Genomic DNA, 20,559 nt, shown 5'->3' on the forward strand with positions numbered 1-20,559 from the left:
CTCGTCCTTAATCGGAACAAATTGTAAATACACAATTTGTGAAACACAACAAATGTCACTAAAGATTACTTTCATTTAAAACGTCATTTTAAGGAATTTTAACTTTTTATTTAAAAAATTGATGATACGTATATTTCTGTTAATCATTTTATTAAAAATAATACCCATTTCTATACATTTATAAACAACATGCTGATTTTTAATTTAACATATTTTTGCAAAAATATTTTTTTTCCCATAAAAGTACTTTCATTATATTATAAGCACTTGTAAATAATTCTTCAAACTTTATCTAAAATTTTTATTAGCATTTATATTTTTTTTTTTTTTTCATTAACATTAAAAATAATAAATTTTATATCAATATATATATTTTATTTTAAACAATTCTCTTTTCGTACTGAAGAAAATTTTTATTTAATTAACTGGAACTTGAGTGTTCGGAATTATTGGAACAGTTGTTTTTCCACCTTTTTTACGTGGTTCAAGACTGATTTTAAACCCATCGGTTCTCTTTAAAATAATATCTCCTTGAAGTTGCCATTTCGATTGCGGAAGACCTGGAGAAATTCGGTAGTTCCTAAGAATTGTGGATAGAATCACCTTTAATTTCAGCATAGCGTATTTCCGACCTGAAAAATAAAGTTTTTTAATTTAATAATAATTATTATTATGTTTCCTTTTTATAAGAATTAATTTCAATACGGTTAATTTCAAGTTGACATAGAAAAAATAAACATTCGGAAGATAATACTAGAATCGGACTTATAATTATTCTTGTCCGTCATCCGTAATCATCCTAATTTCAAACTCAATTAAAAAAATTCTAAAGATCGAGTTAAGCAAGATTTTGCTTCACTCAATCAAATAATAAATCCTTTCGACTAAGTATAATTTATTATTTTTGTTTTCACACACCAATGAATTATAGTTTGTTTGAAACATTAATGGATTAAGAATTACTATTATCCTATCGATTTTCAAAATATTTAACGTACATATAAATTAATATGAAAATATGCTTAAACTAGAAAAATGACTTTCTTATCTCCAAATGACATAAGCTAAAGAAGAAAATCTCCAAAACTTAAAAAAAAAAAATAAAACTTACAATCTGTGAAAGTCCGTTATATATCAACCAACTTTTAATTTTAGAATAAAAATCAATCAATTTTTAGTGTAATACGGCATATAATTAATAAATTTAGATGAAATGGATGAATATGAACAGCGTAAATGTTTTGGTTTTGACATTTAATTTAAATGTCAAAACCAAAACATTGAAATGGTAATTGAAATGTTTTTTTTTCAAAACTGATTGAAATGGGTGAATATTAGATTATATTATAATTTATATTATATTATATTATGGGTTATATGAAGCATAAATAATTTCTAAAGGAGGACGTAGCTATATTAAATATTTCTCGCCAAGAAATTTAAAGAATCGATTTTCAGTTTCTTTTTTCACTGAAACGAATATATCGCTGCATAACATGATTCTAATCCACTGAAATGAAGGTAATATTCAACTTTTAAAAGAGATATCTTTACTGTGTTCATCACAAAGGCTGGTTGTGTATTGAAGTTAATTACTTTCAAAGAAAATTATTGTAATCTCATATGCTTACCGTATGTCACATTAATATATAAAAAAGGAAGGAATAAATAAAAAGGAAAGAATAATTAATGGAGTCCTTTATGTCATGGAAAAATGGATTATAAAAAACTGTCGTACTTAGAAAGGGTATTAGTCTAAATAAGTACAAGTACCTTGATTAAGTTCATTTCTTTTTTTAATAAACTTATTTCATTTAAATTTAATGCAAATTTCAAATCATAATTTGGCAAAACTAAACCGTTATAGTTTTTACTTTTTAAAAAATGAAGTCGGAAAAACTGATATATGATTGATTCTGCTGTAATTGCTAATAACTGCTATACAATGCTAACTGCTAATAATTGTATTTACTTACCAACACAGCTTCTTGGTCCAGCACTGAACGGGATAAATGAATAGTAATGTCTGTTAGCAGATTTTTCGGGTAAAAAGTTGTCTGGATTAAACGTTTCAGGATCTGGATATATATCTTCATTACGGTGAAGTTTCAGGGTTGTTACAATAACAGTACAATCAGCTGGAACTGTTAGGTCCGTAGAAGCTGAAATATTAAAAAAAAAATATATATATATATATATATGTATTAGTTTTCAATTTAGCAAGATAATATATAATTAATTAATATTTAGTTATTAGTATGAAAAGCATCATCTCTTTTAAAAACTTAAAAAGACTGTATTATTAAAAATATGATTGTCATCACTCATCCAAAAAAGAATTAATATCTATAATTAGATACGATATCTTCAACTTTCATATTATTTGGTTTGCGATAAAAATAAACTTAACATTTTTTCAGTTAAATTTTTAGAAGTCATTGCCACTACTTATAACTTATAAGTAGTAGTAAAAATCACTACTTATAACTTACTACGTACAACCCTTAATTTTAACTCAAAAAGTCGAAAACGAAATAAGACTTGAAATTGTTATTTTATTTTTTAGTGTGATTTTCTTTATTGCTCATTTTTTAAAGTTAATTTTAATGTGCATTTTTAAGGTTGTTTTATATATATATATATGAGGTCTGTTCAAGAAATACGTAGACTGTCTGAATTGCTCGGATCCAGTTGGTTCCAATCAAATCCGCTTGCCGTCGCCATGTTCGTACAGATCAGCTGATTACAACAATTTTTTGATTGAAAATATCATTATTGGTTGCTTAGCTACGCGGTTGTTTATGAAGTGTGTATTTTCGTTTGGCGGATTTTAGAATGAGTGACTTGAACGAGCAAAGAGTTGCTGTGAAATTTTGTGTTAAACTCGGAAAATCTACGAGTGAAACTTTTGATATGCTCAAGACGGCTTACGGCGACGTTGCTATGACGAGTGCGACATGTTTTAAGTGGCATGGACGTTTTAAAGATGGTCATCAGTTGATTGAAGACGATGAGCGTCCTGGACGTCCTTCCACGTCAACTGACGACTCACACGTAGACAAAATCAACACCCTGGTTCGGGCAAATCGACGTCTGACCATCAGAGAGCTTGCTGAAGAGTGTGGGATATCAGTTGGTTGAATCATGTTATGAGATTTTGACCGAAAAATTGAAGATGCACCGCGTTGCGGCGAAATTTGTTCCACGCCTGATTACGGACGACCAAAAAGCACATCGCGTCCAGGCTTATCAAGAATTGCTTGAACGTTCAGAAGAAGATGAAAAGTTCTTGTCGAGGATCATAACAGATGAATATCTTGGGTGATCGAAACAAAGGTTCAATAGTCCCAGTGGGTGGGTGAAACATTTCCCAGACCAAAAAAAGCTCGCCAAGTTCGTTCCAATGTGAAGGTGATATTGACAGTTTTTTGGATGCTCAGGGCGTAGTCCACCGCGAGTACCTCTCCCAAGGCTCGACAGTGAACCAGACTTACTACATTGAAATTCTCATACGTCTGCGGAACGCTATCGGGCGGAAAAGGCCAGAAATGTGGAAGAGTGGTGACTGGTATTTTCATCACGACAACGCTCCAGCCCATTCAGCCCTCAGAACTCGTGAGTTTTTGGCCAAACACTCGATCACTGTTCTTCCCCACCCACCCTACTCACCTGACCTTGCTCCTTATGACTTCTTCTTGTTCCCCAAACTCAAAAGACCTTTGAAAGGAAGAAGATTTAAGACGATTCCCGAGATTGAGACAGATGCGACGAAGAAACTGAAGAACATCACAAAAGAAGCGTTGCAGGACTATTTCCAAAAGTGGAAACACCGTTGGGACAAGTGTGTGCGTCGGGGAGGACGCACTACTACTTTGAAGGGAACCCAGACAAGTAACTTCTAAATAAAGTACATTTGTTTTATGACGTTAGTCTACGTATTTTTTGAACAAACCTCGTATATAAGCCTAAAAAGTACAGAAAAAACCGTTTGCAATAAAAAAAGGGGAAAACTCTGCTTCATGACAAAAATAAGAAAAGAGAATGTAAAATAATGATTACTACTGCTACCAAGTTTAACCAGCCTCCGTGGAGTGAGTGGTAGCATCTCGGCCTTTCATCCGGTGGTCAGGGGTACGAATCCTGGTCAGGCATGGCATTTTTCATACACTAAAATTCCATTTCAATATCCCATAAAAAAGTTTCAAGCTTACGTAACGATATCATCAAGCCAAAAAAGAAATTAACCTTCTCTTAAATTGATTTAATAAGAAAATCCAATAAATTTGGTGGTAAATGGATGATTTTTTCTTCAGTAGGACTGAAGAAAACTATGATGAGAGTTAAATTAATATAATGCAAAATATAAATTATTATTACATGTTTTTTTTAACTTGCAGTGGTTCAACCGTGTCCTCAAATCTTGCAGCCTTAATTAAACTCACTTCCCAACGTCATACAATGGTAAAATTTTATACAGCGATGTAAATCGGATGTCAATACAGTTTTCCATTGTTAATGTCATATATTTTATGATATAATAGAAAAAAGGCAACCCTACGGCCCGCTGCGAAAATGTTACATGGTTTATGTTTATTACACATAATTTTATTAAATGTTTTTTTCAATGGTAACTAAATAACGTTCATGAATTTATCGTACTAACAACAACAAAAACTTTTACAACGAAAAGCTTCAAAATCCTGAACATTTTTAGCTGTTTCTTTATTTGTGATTTTTTAACACAGCTCTGACCCCAATTTCTTCGATTTTTATCCCCAAAACACAAATATAATTTCATATAAATCGTTCATATCAAGAAAATCACTGAAAAAACTGAATCGTATAAATCGTTCGTACGTTGGGCGTGGCCACCCGGCGCACCACCATTGGTCCGCTCTGCGCCAATAGCAACTAAATAAAAATGTGAACCCATACAACAAAACAAACATACCCATGCAGTATCCTTATTTAAGTAAAGTGAAGGGGAACATCTTGAAGAAGGGAGCTGAATCGATAAGATATAGCTATCAATCCGATTAATTTTGACTGTCGAGTCAGTACGAGTAGATCAGATGCCTGTTAAAGCGGATTTTAATATAACTTAACTTTACCTTCTAAAGTTTATGTACGCTACACATCTGATTTATTTATAAATAACTGGTATCATTTATAATAACGGAAAGTAATTCTCCAGGTAATTATATAGAATAAAACTTAAATATTTACACAATTAAAAAAAGAAATAGGACAAAAATTAACCCTTTACGAAGAGATTTTATAACTTAAAAGAATCTAATTTGTTCACATATGGTTTCAAACAACTCAGTTCTGGGAGAGAAAAAAAAATGGAATAATATGATTCCTCAAAGATTATTTTAAAGAAGAATTGTCGAAAGAGACGGGGAATCTCAGTGTAAGCAAGTAGGAAAGGAAACAAACAAAATTCTACAACGATAATGAAAGAGACATCAACTTAGCAAAAGAGACGGTTAGAGAAAACGTGTCAGAAATACCAAAAAAAAAAGAAAGTAAATGAAGATAAAGAAACTAAGTTGGCAAGTGTGGATATTTATAACCAATACAAAGCCCAATTGAAAACTACCGAAACAGAAGAACAGCGTGAAGTAATGAACATGTAGCACTACTGTACATACATGCATATGTATATACTCATAAAACATATACTCATAGATTTACATAATTTAATTTTTGTTAAAAAGTAGAAAATTAAAAAAAAAAAATATTTATTTTTTTTTAAACATGATTTTCTTCAAAATAAGTAACAAAAACGAACATAACAAAGCAATTCGAACTATAAAGTAAAAAATAGTTTTCTTCAAGAAAATTACTTTAAAAAAAATTAATTTCAAGAGACTTATTTTTAAAAATATTTATATTTTTGTTTGACTAAAAATAAAAGCTGGGGCGCGTTCTAATTTTAAAGTGGTTGTATGTGAATAAGTAATTGTACCATGACTGCCTTTGAGATATTTAGTCATGAATCGTCTCCGAACAGTAGTAGCCGATTCGGATTCATGAAACCAAAGAAACACGGAACACGCTGTACATCGGTATACACCTCCATGATAACTGATGGAATTACTCATTCGTGCGTGCCATCTAGTGAGTACGTCGGGAACTAACGATATTAGGCGGGAATGAAACTTGAAGACATATTGCATTTAGTGAAGAATCAAACAATTCTGTAAGTTATTTACTTTTTTCATTATTATTTAATTTTTCATCATACTTTTGTACAACTAATTTAGAACTACATCTTGGTAAATTACAATCGCAGTACATGGCAATGTGTGCCTTCTGACACAGGGTACTTACGGCATACATTCTTTTAATTCTGTGCATTCATTAAATAGATATACTGTCAGAATATTTAACACATTGAGGAGGATTGTTGCAGTAAGTATTCCAGTGATTAAACTTCTGATAATGTGCGCTCTGAATAATTTTGTACATGAATTTTGAACATTAAAAATAGTGTTCATTACCTTTCTAATTTTATAAATTTGTCAGTACTTGACCATAGTTAAAGATTTATGAAAAATTCTTTCTATTTCAGTTGAAAAATGTAAAATCTGAATGACAGTGTTGCGGTCTTTGATTTCGGGTGGTTAAAATTTATGAAGCAACTGACTATTTGAAAAATTCTCTAAGTTTTCTATGTAGATAACATAAGTATTAACCATAAGTAGTATTAATCTATGATTTACATGTGAACCTTCGCCGCTGCTATTTGTTGTCAAAAAATTGAATATTTAATTGTGAATTAATTACGTTAATAAGAGAAAATCGTTTTTCGAAAGTTTCCGTAGTATAAATTAACTGTTAAAGAAAACTCAAGCAATTAGATGTCAGTATTGATCAACTGATTCCGACTGTTGCATGGATCATCCGTATGTTGTCATGTCTGACATATAGAGTTTTTTTTGTTTGATGCAGCTCTCTAAGATTCCCTATCTAGTACTAGTCGTTTCATTTCGGTATACCCCCTACATCCTATATACCTAACAATTTGTTTTACATATTCGAAACGTTGCCAGCCTGCACAATTTTTTTTTTTCTTCTACCTGTTCCTCTAATATTAAAGCGACTATTTTAGGATGCTTTAATATGTGGCCTATAAGTCTGTCTCTTCTTTTAACTATATTTTTCCAAATGCTTTAATCTTCATCAATTTGCCGCGACACCTCTTCATTTGTCACTTTATCCATCCATCTGATTTTTAACATTCTCCTATAGCACCACATTTCAAAAGGTTTTAAACTTTTCTTCTCAGGTACTCCGATCGTCCAAGTTTCACTTCCATATAAAGCTACGCTCCAAACATATACTTTCAAACATCTTTTCTTGACGTTTTTAATTTTTGATGTAAATAAATTATATTTGTGACTGAAAGCTCGTTTCGACTGTGCTATTCGCCATTTTATATCGCTCCTGCTTCGTCCATCTTTAGTAGTTCCACTTTCCAAATAATAAAATTCTTCTACCTCCATAATCTTTTCTCTTCCAATTTTTACATTCAGTGGTCTATCTTCATTATTTCTACTACATTTCATTACTTTCGTTTTGTTCTTGTTTATTTTCATGCGGTAGTTCTTGCATAGGACTTCATCCATGCCGTTCATTGTTTCTTCTAAATCTTTTTTACTCTCAACTAGAATTACTATATCAGCAAATAATAGCATCTTTATCTTTTCACCTTTTACTGTTATTCCGGATTTAAATTCTTTAACATCATTAACTGCTAGTTCTACGTAAAGATTAAAAAGTAACGGGGATAGGGAACATCCTTGTCGGACTCCCTTTTTTATTGTAGAGTAATCGATATAAATTCTAATCTGCAGCTGATGCATTATTAGACTAATTTCAGAAATTAAGTTCCCAGCTTATGGTTATGAATAAAAATAAATAAAAATATTTTTAGTTTTCAGTACAATTAAAGATTTACATGATGTTATTAATTAATAACCATTCTACGAGAATAAAACGATTTAATAAAAAAGAAAAACTGTAAAAATTAGAGAGAACAATTATAAACAATTCTCACTGCTAGAAAAATAATAAATGTATAATAATATAACAAATATATGAAGTTCAAATAAAACTTCCTCTTTTTTCTATCAAAAAACCATCTATTAACAAAGATTAACGTTTCAAAGCAAGATCTATTAATCTTGCTTTGAAACTTTTTTAATTATGTTTTAATTATGGTTTTAATCATGACTAAAATAATGTTATTGTAATTCCACTGCAACACAAAAACTGCTCAACGTGAGAAAATTGTAAACTGAAAATAAGAATAGAGTAAAACAAAGGTATGATTTGTTTCATTTTGACTCATACCTAGTCGTAATTCTTGACCCAAGTGACGGGCAATGATAGGCACAGGTGGATACAATCTTAACGTCTCCATTATACATCTTTCCATGTATTTCATTTCTAAAGTATCTTGGAATGTACAGTCTCTATCAGAATCACCAAAAATTTGATCTAATTCTTCAATTACCCTATCCTGTTAAATAAAATAATAACAATAAAGATTATAATTATAATTTTTCAATATACTTGATAAAATTAACTTATAAAATAATTAAATGTATTATTGTAAAGCGATGTGACAATTAAAAAAGATTCAGTCTTTCGGATAATAAAAATATAAAATGTATAAACATATAGATATACAATAGTAACGCAAACGCACATACACACAGGTTTTTTTCTGTTAGCCTCCGGAACCATCGTAAGGTATTACTTCAGAGGATGATATGTATGAATATAAATGAAGTGTAGTCTTGTACAGTCTCAGGTCGACCATTCCTGAGATGTATCGTAAATTGAAATCCAACCCCCGGTGATGATGACTTGCGATGACGAGTTAACCGCTAAGACCAACCCGGTAGGCTGGTCTACATACATACACAGCATGAATATGTTACTTTTAAAAGATTAGCTACTTCATATCGACACAACCCCATTTCTAACTTCTAATGGAAATTGAATATCCATTAATTTTTTTATATAAAATCAAATAAACGGAATCAATTTTTAAACTAGTTTTTATCATTGATTTCTACCCCGATTTGTACAGTTTATCAATTATTTTTTTTAATTTTTAATATTAAAAATAAGAAAGTACTATAAGGTATGTAAAATTTAATTTATTTTGATTCTACGTTAACTTACAAAAGGGACCTTTAGATGAGACCGATTTTACAAACTGGTTTTAGGTGAGATTGATGAATCTCACCTCTAAACCGAATTTTTCTGAAACTGAAAAAACTGCAGTTAGGTCTGCAGTACTGTAGCATACATGATATCCTCTTTGTATTACATAAACCTTTTTTAAAGGCGTAGGCCTTTCTGCAATTTATTTATTCTACAATATTTGCCTCTCTATTCTAAGTCATTTGGTTGTATTACTTAGCCAAGATATTTGAAATTTTCCATCTTCCTAATTCTTCGAAGGTTTGTTGCTAAATAATTTGGTGAATAACTAATATTGGTCATGTACTCAGTTTTATCGATTGATATCCTTAGATCAGTTTTTCAACCGTCTCCATCAAAAGTTTTAATTGCTACAGACAATCGAGGGGGTCGGTAGCGCTCCCTCTGGCAAGTATAACATATGACAGAAAAGCGGCGATGCTACCTGTGTAATCTTTAAAATAGGGGTTTTCAACACCTTCCATAAAAAAAAAAAAAAAAATTAATTCAAATTAAATAAATAATATTTTAATAATATTTAATAATATTAAAATATTTAATAATATTTTAATAATAATTTATTAAATAAATAAGAATGATGTGTTAATAAATGATTGTGTTCAAAAATCCTGAATAAAAATGTAATCTTATGTGCAAAACAGTTCTTAAGTTAGCATTCTTATTTTTTATTAGAGCGCATCAAAGACCCACAGCAACTACTCTACAAATATTCACACTTCAGAAATGATCTGACCGAGATCAGCTGATTCTGATCGTCAGGAATGCTCAACCAATTTTCATAAAATTTTAACGCGCATATCTAAATTTCAATGAAAATGATGTAGTAGTTTGGACATTTTTGAGCCTCAAAATTTTATACGTAGGCATATATACGAAGGTAAATCAAAAATTAAAGGGGAATTTTTATTTCCCTCCCAGTCACATGCATGGCAGTAATGACTACTATGCTATAAATTATAACTTCTATCAGCTGTTAATTGAAAGTATTGTTTCATTATTAGTAATTTGTGACTGTGATTAAAAGTCTACTTAAAATGAGTACTCCTTTGTCTGATTGCACTAAGGAAGAAATGCGACGAGCAGTGATACGTTTCCTTCAGTTTAGAAACGGTGAAACCTGCAGAGATTATTCGTCAAATGCAGCAGTAATAGAGAATTTTTTGAGTGAAAGCAAGATATACGAATGGATTGATCGCTTTAAAAATGGTAGGGTTTCTCTCTGTGATGAACAGCGGTAAGATAAATCTTCTACTTCAAAGACTAACAACAATATTGAAGCGGCTAAAAAATGATTCTCGGTAATCATCGAATTACAGTTGACGACATTGCAAGCGAGTTCAATCTAATAGGAGTTGAGTATAGTGTTATATATATAGCAAGATGCTTGCTGGGTTCTAGATCAATTGACAAGCATCCAAAAAAAAATGAAAATTTCCCAGAAGCTTTTAAAACGTTACGAAGATGAAGGTGACTATTGCTTAAGCGAATAATAACCGTTGATGAGACATGGATCCATCACTTTGAACCCGAGAGTAAGCGACAAAGTTTAGAGTGGAAATATTCTTCATCTCCCACGGCAAAAAAGTTCAAAACTCAGATGTCTGCAGGAAAGATGATGATGATGACGATGTTCTGAGATATATAAGGTTCACTTTTGGTTTACTTCACACCTAAAGGTCAATCGGTAAATAATGACAACTGCTGAGATCTACGTCGTTTGCTGAAGCAAAATATCAAATTTACAAGACGTGGTAAACGTTCTGAAAGCGTGATTTTGCTTCAGGATAACGCTCGACCTCATACGGCCAGAAAAACAGTCATTTGCCTTTTAGATCTCGTTTTTGAGCTGCTGAAACACCCTCCATACAGTCCGGATCTGGCTCCAAGCAATTTTCATCTTTTTGGTCCATTAAAAGAAGAGTTGCGAGGAATTCATTATCGATCTGATGAAGAGGCCACAGACGCGGTGAAACGTTTTCTGCTCACCAGACCGAAAACTTTCTTCCAGGAAGGAATTCAAAAGCTCGTTAAAAGATGGACTAAATGCAAATAAGTAGGAAGGAATTATATTGAATCTATCATTTATATAGGCACAAATAAATATATTGATTTTGATAATTTTACTTTACTTTTTGACTTTCCCTCGTATATGTATGTATATATATATAACACATCTCGTCAAGTACTTTTCATGATTTATTTAATATTTATATTGAACACTGTTCACGCATATAACCACGCTTTTTCAAAACAGAAATTTGACATCCATTTTGTTCATCACATTTCTTTCATTGAGATCTAGTGTATAAATGGTTTGCAAAAAACATTACTTCAACATAAATATGTTTGGGCATGAGTTGTATGTTGAAAAAATATATCTTATATTGAAATATAAAAGAAACTTCATATAGAAAGAAAATGATCGAATGAAAGTTTTTAGCTTAACAGAATGTGTTTTGATTTCATTGTTTGCATAGGGTTGAAGATGGAATTGTCGAATTATCGAATGAAAGTTTAATCAACAAAGTAGTGCGGACCATAAAGTCATATTTGCTCCTAAATAATTTTTTTTGTAAAAGAAAAGAATAATTTTAATTATACATAAAGTATATTGTTAGCGCGAAAACTTACGCTAATTATCTAACAATATAATTATAAAATCTTTTAGATTTCTTGAAAAACTTACGTCTGAATATTTCTCAAAAAAAAAATGTATTTTTATTCAGCATTAATAATTTAAAAAACAGTTTAATTTTGTGTTTCATCAACAAATGTATACTTTTACCGATCGATGAAGATTATAGAATAAACTTATTCTTCTCTAAATCGATGATATCTCGAAAATTTAATTTTTTTCTATCATTCACACAAGGAAATTATAATATAAGCAATCTCTTATAGCACAAAACATGATATTGTCAACGACTCAGTATATTTACGCAAAGTATAAAAAATAACATACGACATACTTTCTGTTTAAGCTTTACTAGAGTTTTAGGGTAAAATCATATCTAATACATCTTCAAAGTTTGATTACAAAAAGATTGATTATCGAATAATCAATATGGAATAATCAGTTATTTTTTTTAATATGAATATCGTTTCATACAAACAGAAATACTCATGGGTTTTTAATGACTAAATATTATTCTGTATCAGAAGAACGCTAACCTGTATGTCTGGACGAGTTGCCATTACACATAGAAAAAAACTGCTTCCAGCTGCTGTTGTATCATGACCCTGAAACAATTTATATTAAAACATAACAGAGACTTTGTTATTTTTCATTACTTTTTTTTACTCGTTAATATCTCGATCTTCGGACACTAACGTTTAAACTTAATTAATATTAAAAAAAAATTAATTACAACAACAAAATAATTTTGTTACTTCTCAATACTTAATTTTTTTATTGTTAATTTAAAGATACTATTTTCAGAAATAATCCAAGTTGACCTTGGATTACCAGTAAGACTACAGTGATCAATTCATTTATGAATTTTAGAAACATAATTAACAATATTTATCATTATCTAAATGCGTTATTCCTTATAGTATAACCCGTCACCGGTTAAGGAATTCTTAGTCAAATTTCTCAATAAATTTTCCTAGGAATACGACAATCGTTGTAAATTTTATTTCCTTTAATTTTTGTCGCGTAGAAAAAATTACATCTCAAATAAACAAGTCATAAAACGAAATTTTACTCATGAAAAGTATATGCAGTCGTAATCGAAAATGTAATTATTTTCAATCTTATATATAAATGAATGTTTTGTTTTTTTTGTTTGCTTGTCCCCATACCATACGTTCCTATACCACTCATCCGATTGCAATGAAACTTTCGTGAGTTCTAATGCGCACGTCCGTGAAGGTTTCTGAATTAGTTGGATCCACCAGGTGGCGCGGGGAGAGTCGAGATATTTCAAAAAATTGTATTTATTGTCTAATTAGAATATTCAGAATATCTATTAGTTATATGGAAAAACAATACAAAAAGATGGATCCGCTAGGTGGCACTGAGGTCGAGAATGAAATATTTATGCGAAAAAGAGAAGAATGGAAAGAGGAGAAGGGATGAAGATTGGAAGAGGAAAAAAGGAAAGATTAAATTTTGTGATGTTCCATAATGTTAAGATTTTTAATGTTTTATCAAACTTGCATTTTTGTTCGTTGTATACTCAAATCTAGCAACAGGAAACCATTGCCGGGTCAGTTAGTTTATAATAAATTACATTTTTACTCATATAATTTTCTGCTATTTAGTATCTACGGGTTCTAATTACAGAAAAAATTAGTTCAAACAATATTTAAATAAATGATCTCCTTTGAAATATCAGGAAATATTTTCAATAAATATATTTCAGATTATATTCTCTACAATATTTTTTTTATATTTTGGTAGAGTGCATCCTAAAAAAGGAGTTTATACCAAATTAAAACTCTCAGCTAAAGTCGAAAACTGACAACACTTCAAATTACTAACTCAGTCAAATTATACGGAACTTATTTTTCCAAAGTCATTTGGGAGGGAGTTATCAGTACTTAATTTAGCGAATTTTTCTGTATCAATATGAAATAAAATTTCCCTTCAGTATCTAATCAAATAAAATACGATCTATGTTATCTGTTCGTTTAATATGTTTTTTCACATATATTGTTCAAATATGTTAGTTACATTTTAAAATTGCATGTTGTATTTAGTCAATTTGATTTTATATAATATATTCGTCTTGAGTGAAGTTTTTTTATAGAAATTGATTCTGTTGTGTGTAATTTTGTATCTATTAGTTGTGTCTATGTATCTTGTGTAATGTAGGTTCAGTCTGTCCGATGTACTCAATTTCTATAGTTAAATTTTAATGCTACTGGATTCTTCAAATTTAACTAAATAATTGTTATTTAATATTATTCTTGTTATTATTACTATTCTTATTGGATATAACAATAAAAAAGTTTATTTCATGTATATTTAATAATCTTTTAAGTATATTAGTTTCACCTCAAACATAATTGTATCAACTTCTTCTTTGATTTCTTCATCGCTGAGAAGAACGCCATTTTGAGAACTTTCAATTAGATAGTCTAAAAATGCTAGACGTTTCTTTTCACCTAAACAAAAAAAAAATATTTTTTTATAAACTACTGGATAATGAGTAAAAGATTAATGTATAATGTAAATAAATGAGCACTCACAAACAATAGTCCTACAAATTCCTGTCATTTAATATTTCAGTAACCCTCGAATTATTCGTGTAATTCGAATTACATACATACGAGAGATTACGTTGTAAATTGTTGTAACATAATATTCTATTTCCTATTACCAGTTTGAATATATTTTTGCAATGTTAGGGAAATGGGGGTAGTGTAAAGTAAATAGTGGTTATATTATAACAAAAAAGCTTTCTGCAAAGCCAATTATTCAGAGATAAAAACGAAGTCTGATATAGGTGGTAAAGTTTTTCAAAATAAAAATGTTTTTTCTTCATAAAACATCATTCATTGAACATTACAGTAATTAAAAAATTTTTTGAAGTTAAAAACTGCATCTTTAATCTTCTCGTTAAATCATTTAATATATGAAAAAACATTTTAAATATACATTTTTTATGTTTTTGTAATTTTTATAGAAAAAAAACCGTAATTTTCTTTAATATTTCACTTTAAACTCACATGTTGTGAACTGCACACGATAACAAATCATCAAAAGCAAACTATCGAAAACTAACAGTAAAAGGAGCCGATAAATCTTTATTTAACACCACATAGAAAAAAAATCGTTCATACGAAAACTCAACGCTATATTTCAGTATATAATGTAAAGTATATTTAAAGTTAAAATTTTTTAAATTTAAAATTAAAATGTTTATTCCACCATCCTGTGTAGCTGAAAGGTAGATGTTCTGCCTTTTATCCAAAAGATTTCCAACAACTCTCAAATTAAAAAATTCTCATATCATATTCTCAAAAAAAAAACCCTTTAAATTTATCAAAATTAGTGATTAATTTTTTTTTTTATACAAAAAAGTTTTATTTAAAAGGAAATATGACTTTAAGGCCGCATTACATGGAACTCTATGAACAATTCCACCTTCAACTCTAAGCAGAAAATGAAATCAAAATACATTTTGTCAAGTTTAAACTTTCATTCGATAATTTTCCTACTACGTGGAAGTTTCTTTTCTATTTCAATATAACATTATTTTCTACGTACAATTCTTATTAAATGAGATTTTTAAAACTAAATAAAACTAATTTCTATCCGTCGGGTTAGCTTAGTGGTAAACCTCGTCGTCGTAAATCAGCTGATTACAAAATTGAGAGTTCTAAGGTAAAAATCCTAAGAAAAGTAGTTGCTTTTATTCGGAATTTTAATACTGTTGTTTCTATCGTAGATACCGTTGTTTCTTTAGTGGTTAGGTTTCAATTAACCACATATCTCAGGAATGGTCGGCCTGAGTCTGTTCGGCTACACGTTTACCGGTATATTCAAACAGATATTGTTGAGTCGCTAATGACTTTAATTGTTCATGTGACTGTAGACAAAACTAATTTAAAAGAAAACTCACTAAGAATTAAATAAAAATGTATCGTCAATTCTTTAATTTTGATTTCTAAAATCGTCAAACTATACCTACATGACTAGCAATAACTTATTAACCTAATTTGGTTAAAAAAAAAACAAATCTAAAGAATTGAAGAGTATTTTTTTTTAAAATCTTTTGCAGGATTTTATTTTTAATTAATATAAAAAATGCAGACCGAATGAAAATAAAGTAAATCGAAAGAAATGAAAGAAGCTGTCTCTCTTGAAAACATAAAAAAATAATTGCAAAGAAATAATTAAAAGCCGTTAACTAGCCTGAGGTTCTCTAGATAATCTCTCTCTGATCTCTTTCCGGTAACAGAGCGTGACAGCTAGTTTAAACTAATCTTTAACGTTTTTTATACACCACCAAAACAATAGTTTATATAGTGTATATATATATATATATATAACCATATATATATATATATATATATATATATATATATATATATATATATATATATATATATATATAATCTTTATTTTCTTTCTTTATTTTGGAAATACACATAAAAATACTTTCTGTAATATTTCATTATTTTTTTTTTTATTTTTGTTGTTAATATTTTTTTTATATAGGTTAAAAATTATTTAAGTTCGTTTTTGTATTTATTTTATTAATTATTCTCTATCTACTAATGATGACTGTTTTACAGTCGAAATGCGAATATAGAATGTATCAAATTTTTATTTTTAATAAAATTATTGATTATTTAGCCCACCGGGTTAGTCTAGTGGTTAAATTCATCATCGTAAAATCAACTGATTTTCGAAGTCGAAACTTCTAAAGTTCGAGTCCTTCGTAAAGGCAGTTATTTTTATATGAATTTGAATGCTAGACTGTGGATACCGCTGTTCTTTTGATGGTTGGGTTTCAATTAACCACACGTCAACAGGAACGGTCGACCTGAGTCTGTTCAAGACTACATGTTTACTGGTACACATTTATATTTATATTGCACATCTGCAGGATCGTCAGGCCTGGAAAGCAGGCAGCAGTAATTGCATTTGCCTATAGAAACATAACCAGATTCGACAGTAACTGGAAAATATTTGGAGAAATATACAGAGTGTATCACAAAGTTCTCCCGGAACTTTCATAACCTATTTTACTCGTGAAAATAATAGAAAAAATTCATATAAACATATATTCTGAAATGCTTCGTTCGCGTGTTACGGCTAGTGGAATATTTCGCTCTGATTTCCTGGTGAAATGAGATTGTACTAAAATTTTTAGGAAGTTAGTTAATTAAGGGGCCAGAATTAGTGATTTTTTATGGATTTTGAGCTTAAAAATCGAATAAAATAGGTCCCAGAACCTTATCTGCAAAAACTTTTGGAGAAATCTGAAGTGAAAAGCAATAGATTGGGGTAAAAGCTCCCGTTTTTTTTAATATTTGACGTAAAATAACTTTGTTGGGTAATAAAAACATAAAACATTAAAATAAATTTTGTGGAAAATATATATGTTGACTATTCATCTTTTTCTAAATTAAATTTAGTAACTGTTCAATATTTTTTACGATCTATTTCTTTTTTTTTTTGGTAGGTTTCTATAACTTTTATAAAGATTTACCTAAACTTATCGCATAACGTATTCCAGTTTTTCGAGGAGTGGTTTAGAAGCGCAGTTATTTAAATTGCACATTTATCTTTAAAATTTAATTTTTGCTTGTTATAATAGTATTTTAGAGATTCCGTAGTGTTTTAAAGCTTTCGAAATGAACAACTACTTGAAAAGTAGTTTTTTTGAAAACAGGGCTAAATTAAAAAAGGGCTTGAATGAAAAAATTATTTTTACAGTGTTTCTATTATTTAGAGTCTAAGACGATTTCAATTTTAATAAAGTTACATTTATCAAAAATTTAGGTAAAATTCTAAATTTTATTCAAGTTTTGAAAACTAGATTAAGCGTTTTTGAAATATGGATACTATTATTTCATTCTGAAACTTATTCTGACATTTAAAGATCTCATTTACTTTTTTCGAATACAACGAACATTTCAATATTTTGATCAATTTATATGAATATAAAATAAGAATGTTCTCTGATTTTTCTTCAATTTTACTGTGGCGTTGGCTTTTGTAAAAGATTACGGGACTAGTATTTATAACCTAAAAAGGAATATTATTTCGTACCGACATCATTGTCGTCAACATCTAAGTCATCCTTAAGTCCAGCTGATTGACCAAAAGAGAAGTTTTCTTTTTCACTTTTAGTTTCCTTCTTTATCTGTTCTTCAGTAGTTGAAGATTTTACTTCTGGCACAACAGTTGATTGCACCGATAAAATGTTCTTTTGGCGCTTTACATGTTCTTCTTTCTTTTTTTTAAGTACCTAAATAACATATGTAATACAAAAATATTGATTTAATGATACTTTTAAAATACACATTAAGATATAAACGTAAATATATTTTTTTATAAATATTTAATTTTTAAACTACATGATTTTACAATATTTTATGTATGTGGATATCTAAATGAAACGTTAATAAGAAATTTGCAGCTGAAAGAAAGTAGTTTTGATTGGTTCATGCTCCATAAAATATTTCTAGGAGGAAAAAGATAAATGCCTAATTAAATAAAGGTAATGCATATAAAAAAGCCTAAAAAAATTATCCATGTTAATTTTTTTTTAAATAAATAAACGTTTTGGAGAAAGAAAAGTTGCAACTTTGATCTCGATAAAAATTTCAAAAAAATAATGCAGAGAAATAATGTAACAGACTAAAACCAATGGCGAGGTAATAAGGCTCGATAAAATACAGAAGTATAAGTTAACGTAATCAGTAGTAGTTCTATATAGGTAGAATATATTCGTACATAATATAATAATGAGAATTCTATCAAAACCCTGATAGATCTGCTTCTTAAATTTAGGATCTGTTAACAGAAATAGTCCAACCAATTTTCTTAAAGTTCCAATAGACTGTATAATATTAAGTTATAGCAGCAATTCAATACTAAGTAACAGAATCGACAAACAAAAAATTTATTCAAATAAGCTACATAGATGATCCAACTCTTTTTACTTAAAAATCTTTAATCTAAGTTATCCAGAAGAAATTTACTACGGGAACTCCTGAAAATTTTTCTTTAGAAAAAACAAAAAATCATCGAAATCTGTTTATTTGGTGATAAGGTACTCACTTAAAAAAATAATACATTCGAATCTAACGAAGAATTTCTTCCTTTTTTATAGAAAGTTTTTAGAAGTTAAATGAAATTTATATAAATGTCATTTTAATTGTAGCCTATATTAAAATTTTAATTAAAGAGTGCAGTTATTATTTTTTATTATTTTTATCGATTACTTTTTCAAAAGTCGTAAAATCCTTGATGCCTTAAAGATACAAATTAATTATTTCTAATCTTTTATTTAGATCTCACAATTATCAACTTTTAATTAAAGACCTGTTATTTAATAGTTTGCATATTTATTATACCTATAAAAGGTCAAGGAGGTAATATTACATTCTGATGACAACTTACATCTGAAAAAAATATTTTATTTTTACGTGTTTACAATATTTTTTTTTTTTTTTTTATCAATAAAATCGCAGGATTTTTTTTTTAACAAATATTCTTATAATTATGTATAATTATAATTTTTTTTTATACTGTTGTATTAATGAAAAATATAAAAGCAGACAACAAAATTATAATTTTTCCAGGCATTAATTATTTATTCTTATATAATAAATAAATAATTATACATGGAAAAAAGTTACCTAAGATTTTATTTGGGGTGGGAGGTAATTTATGATTAAGTTTTATTATAAAATTATCCTTATATGATTAAATAAAAAAAGAAGTTTTAAAAAATTGGTATTTCTGTATTTTTTTGCTCCTCCATCTCCAAAAACATATTCCAAGAAAATATTTTAATTTTTATACGTTTACTATGTTAAATAAATTCCACAAAAAAATGTACAACCAATGAAAAGTTACCAAAGATTTATTTTTTGGGGGATGGAGGGTGAATTATAATGAAATTTTATTCTAATATTATTACTAAAAATGTATTATTTAATCTTTTAATAGTAATAAAAGTTTAAATAATCCAAAACAAGTTTAAAAAATACAAAAAAATTGATATATTTAAACTTTGATCGACTCCCTCCCGCAATTTTGCCCCTAAAGTATTTTTTTTTGGGTCGCTTGAACTACTACTACGCCTAGAAAGACATTGAAAAAAATCGGTTAAAAAATATACAATAAATAAATAAATACTTATTTCGATTTTTGGTGAAGGGGGAATTTCGAGGCAATTTTTTTTTAAACATGTGGAGGTTATGTTTTCAAAATTTTGAGAAAATTTGCCTCCAAACGCCCCCACACCCTGGATATATTGATCCCAAAATTTTATTTACAAATTACCACATATACACTAGTTTATGTCCAAAATTTCATAAAAATTACTTAATCCAGTTAAAATTTAAACACGCCAACACACGTACATACCGCGTTTCTTTCTTTTATCCCTTTTTTGGGGGTTCCTAGATAATGAAACGTCGAGAAATTAAAAAACTCATACCTCATCTTTTAACTGATTACCTTCTTACAGCATAGCTCAAGAGCTATGGTGCTACCAGGAAAGTAAGAGATCGAATTTAGCAGTCAATGTTAATGGTCAAGTATTGTGAACCTTCTAGTGTTTATTATCTTTGCATAAACATGGGAAAATATTTATTAAATGTAATGAATATTCAAAAATTAAA

At 29.0% G+C, this 20,559-nt stretch overlaps 1 protein-coding gene across 1 annotated transcript in view; it reads right to left on the reverse strand.

Moving 5' to 3' along the window:
- Nucleotides 1-133: 133 nt before the first annotated feature.
- The window catches only part of LOC142318906 (cytochrome P450 4g15-like), a 46,392-nt gene continuing 25,966 nt past the window's right edge, over nt 134-20,559 (reverse strand). The window contains exons 7-12 of the mRNA XM_075355557.1: nt 17,975-18,173; nt 14,246-14,355; nt 12,415-12,483; nt 8,362-8,530; nt 1,977-2,162; nt 134-632 (exon numbers count right to left, since the gene is read on the reverse strand). Of these exons, the coding sequence (XP_075211672.1) occupies nt 418-632; nt 1,977-2,162; nt 8,362-8,530; nt 12,415-12,483; nt 14,246-14,355; nt 17,975-18,173 (948 nt within the window). The 3' untranslated portion in view covers nt 134-417. The remainder of the gene's footprint in view (nt 633-1,976; nt 2,163-8,361; nt 8,531-12,414; nt 12,484-14,245; nt 14,356-17,974; nt 18,174-20,559) is intronic.

This window comes from Lycorma delicatula, chromosome 2, assembly GCF_047948215.1.
Source record: "Lycorma delicatula isolate Av1 chromosome 2, ASM4794821v1, whole genome shotgun sequence".
Lineage (NCBI taxonomy): Eukaryota > Metazoa > Arthropoda > Insecta > Hemiptera > Fulgoridae > Lycorma > Lycorma delicatula.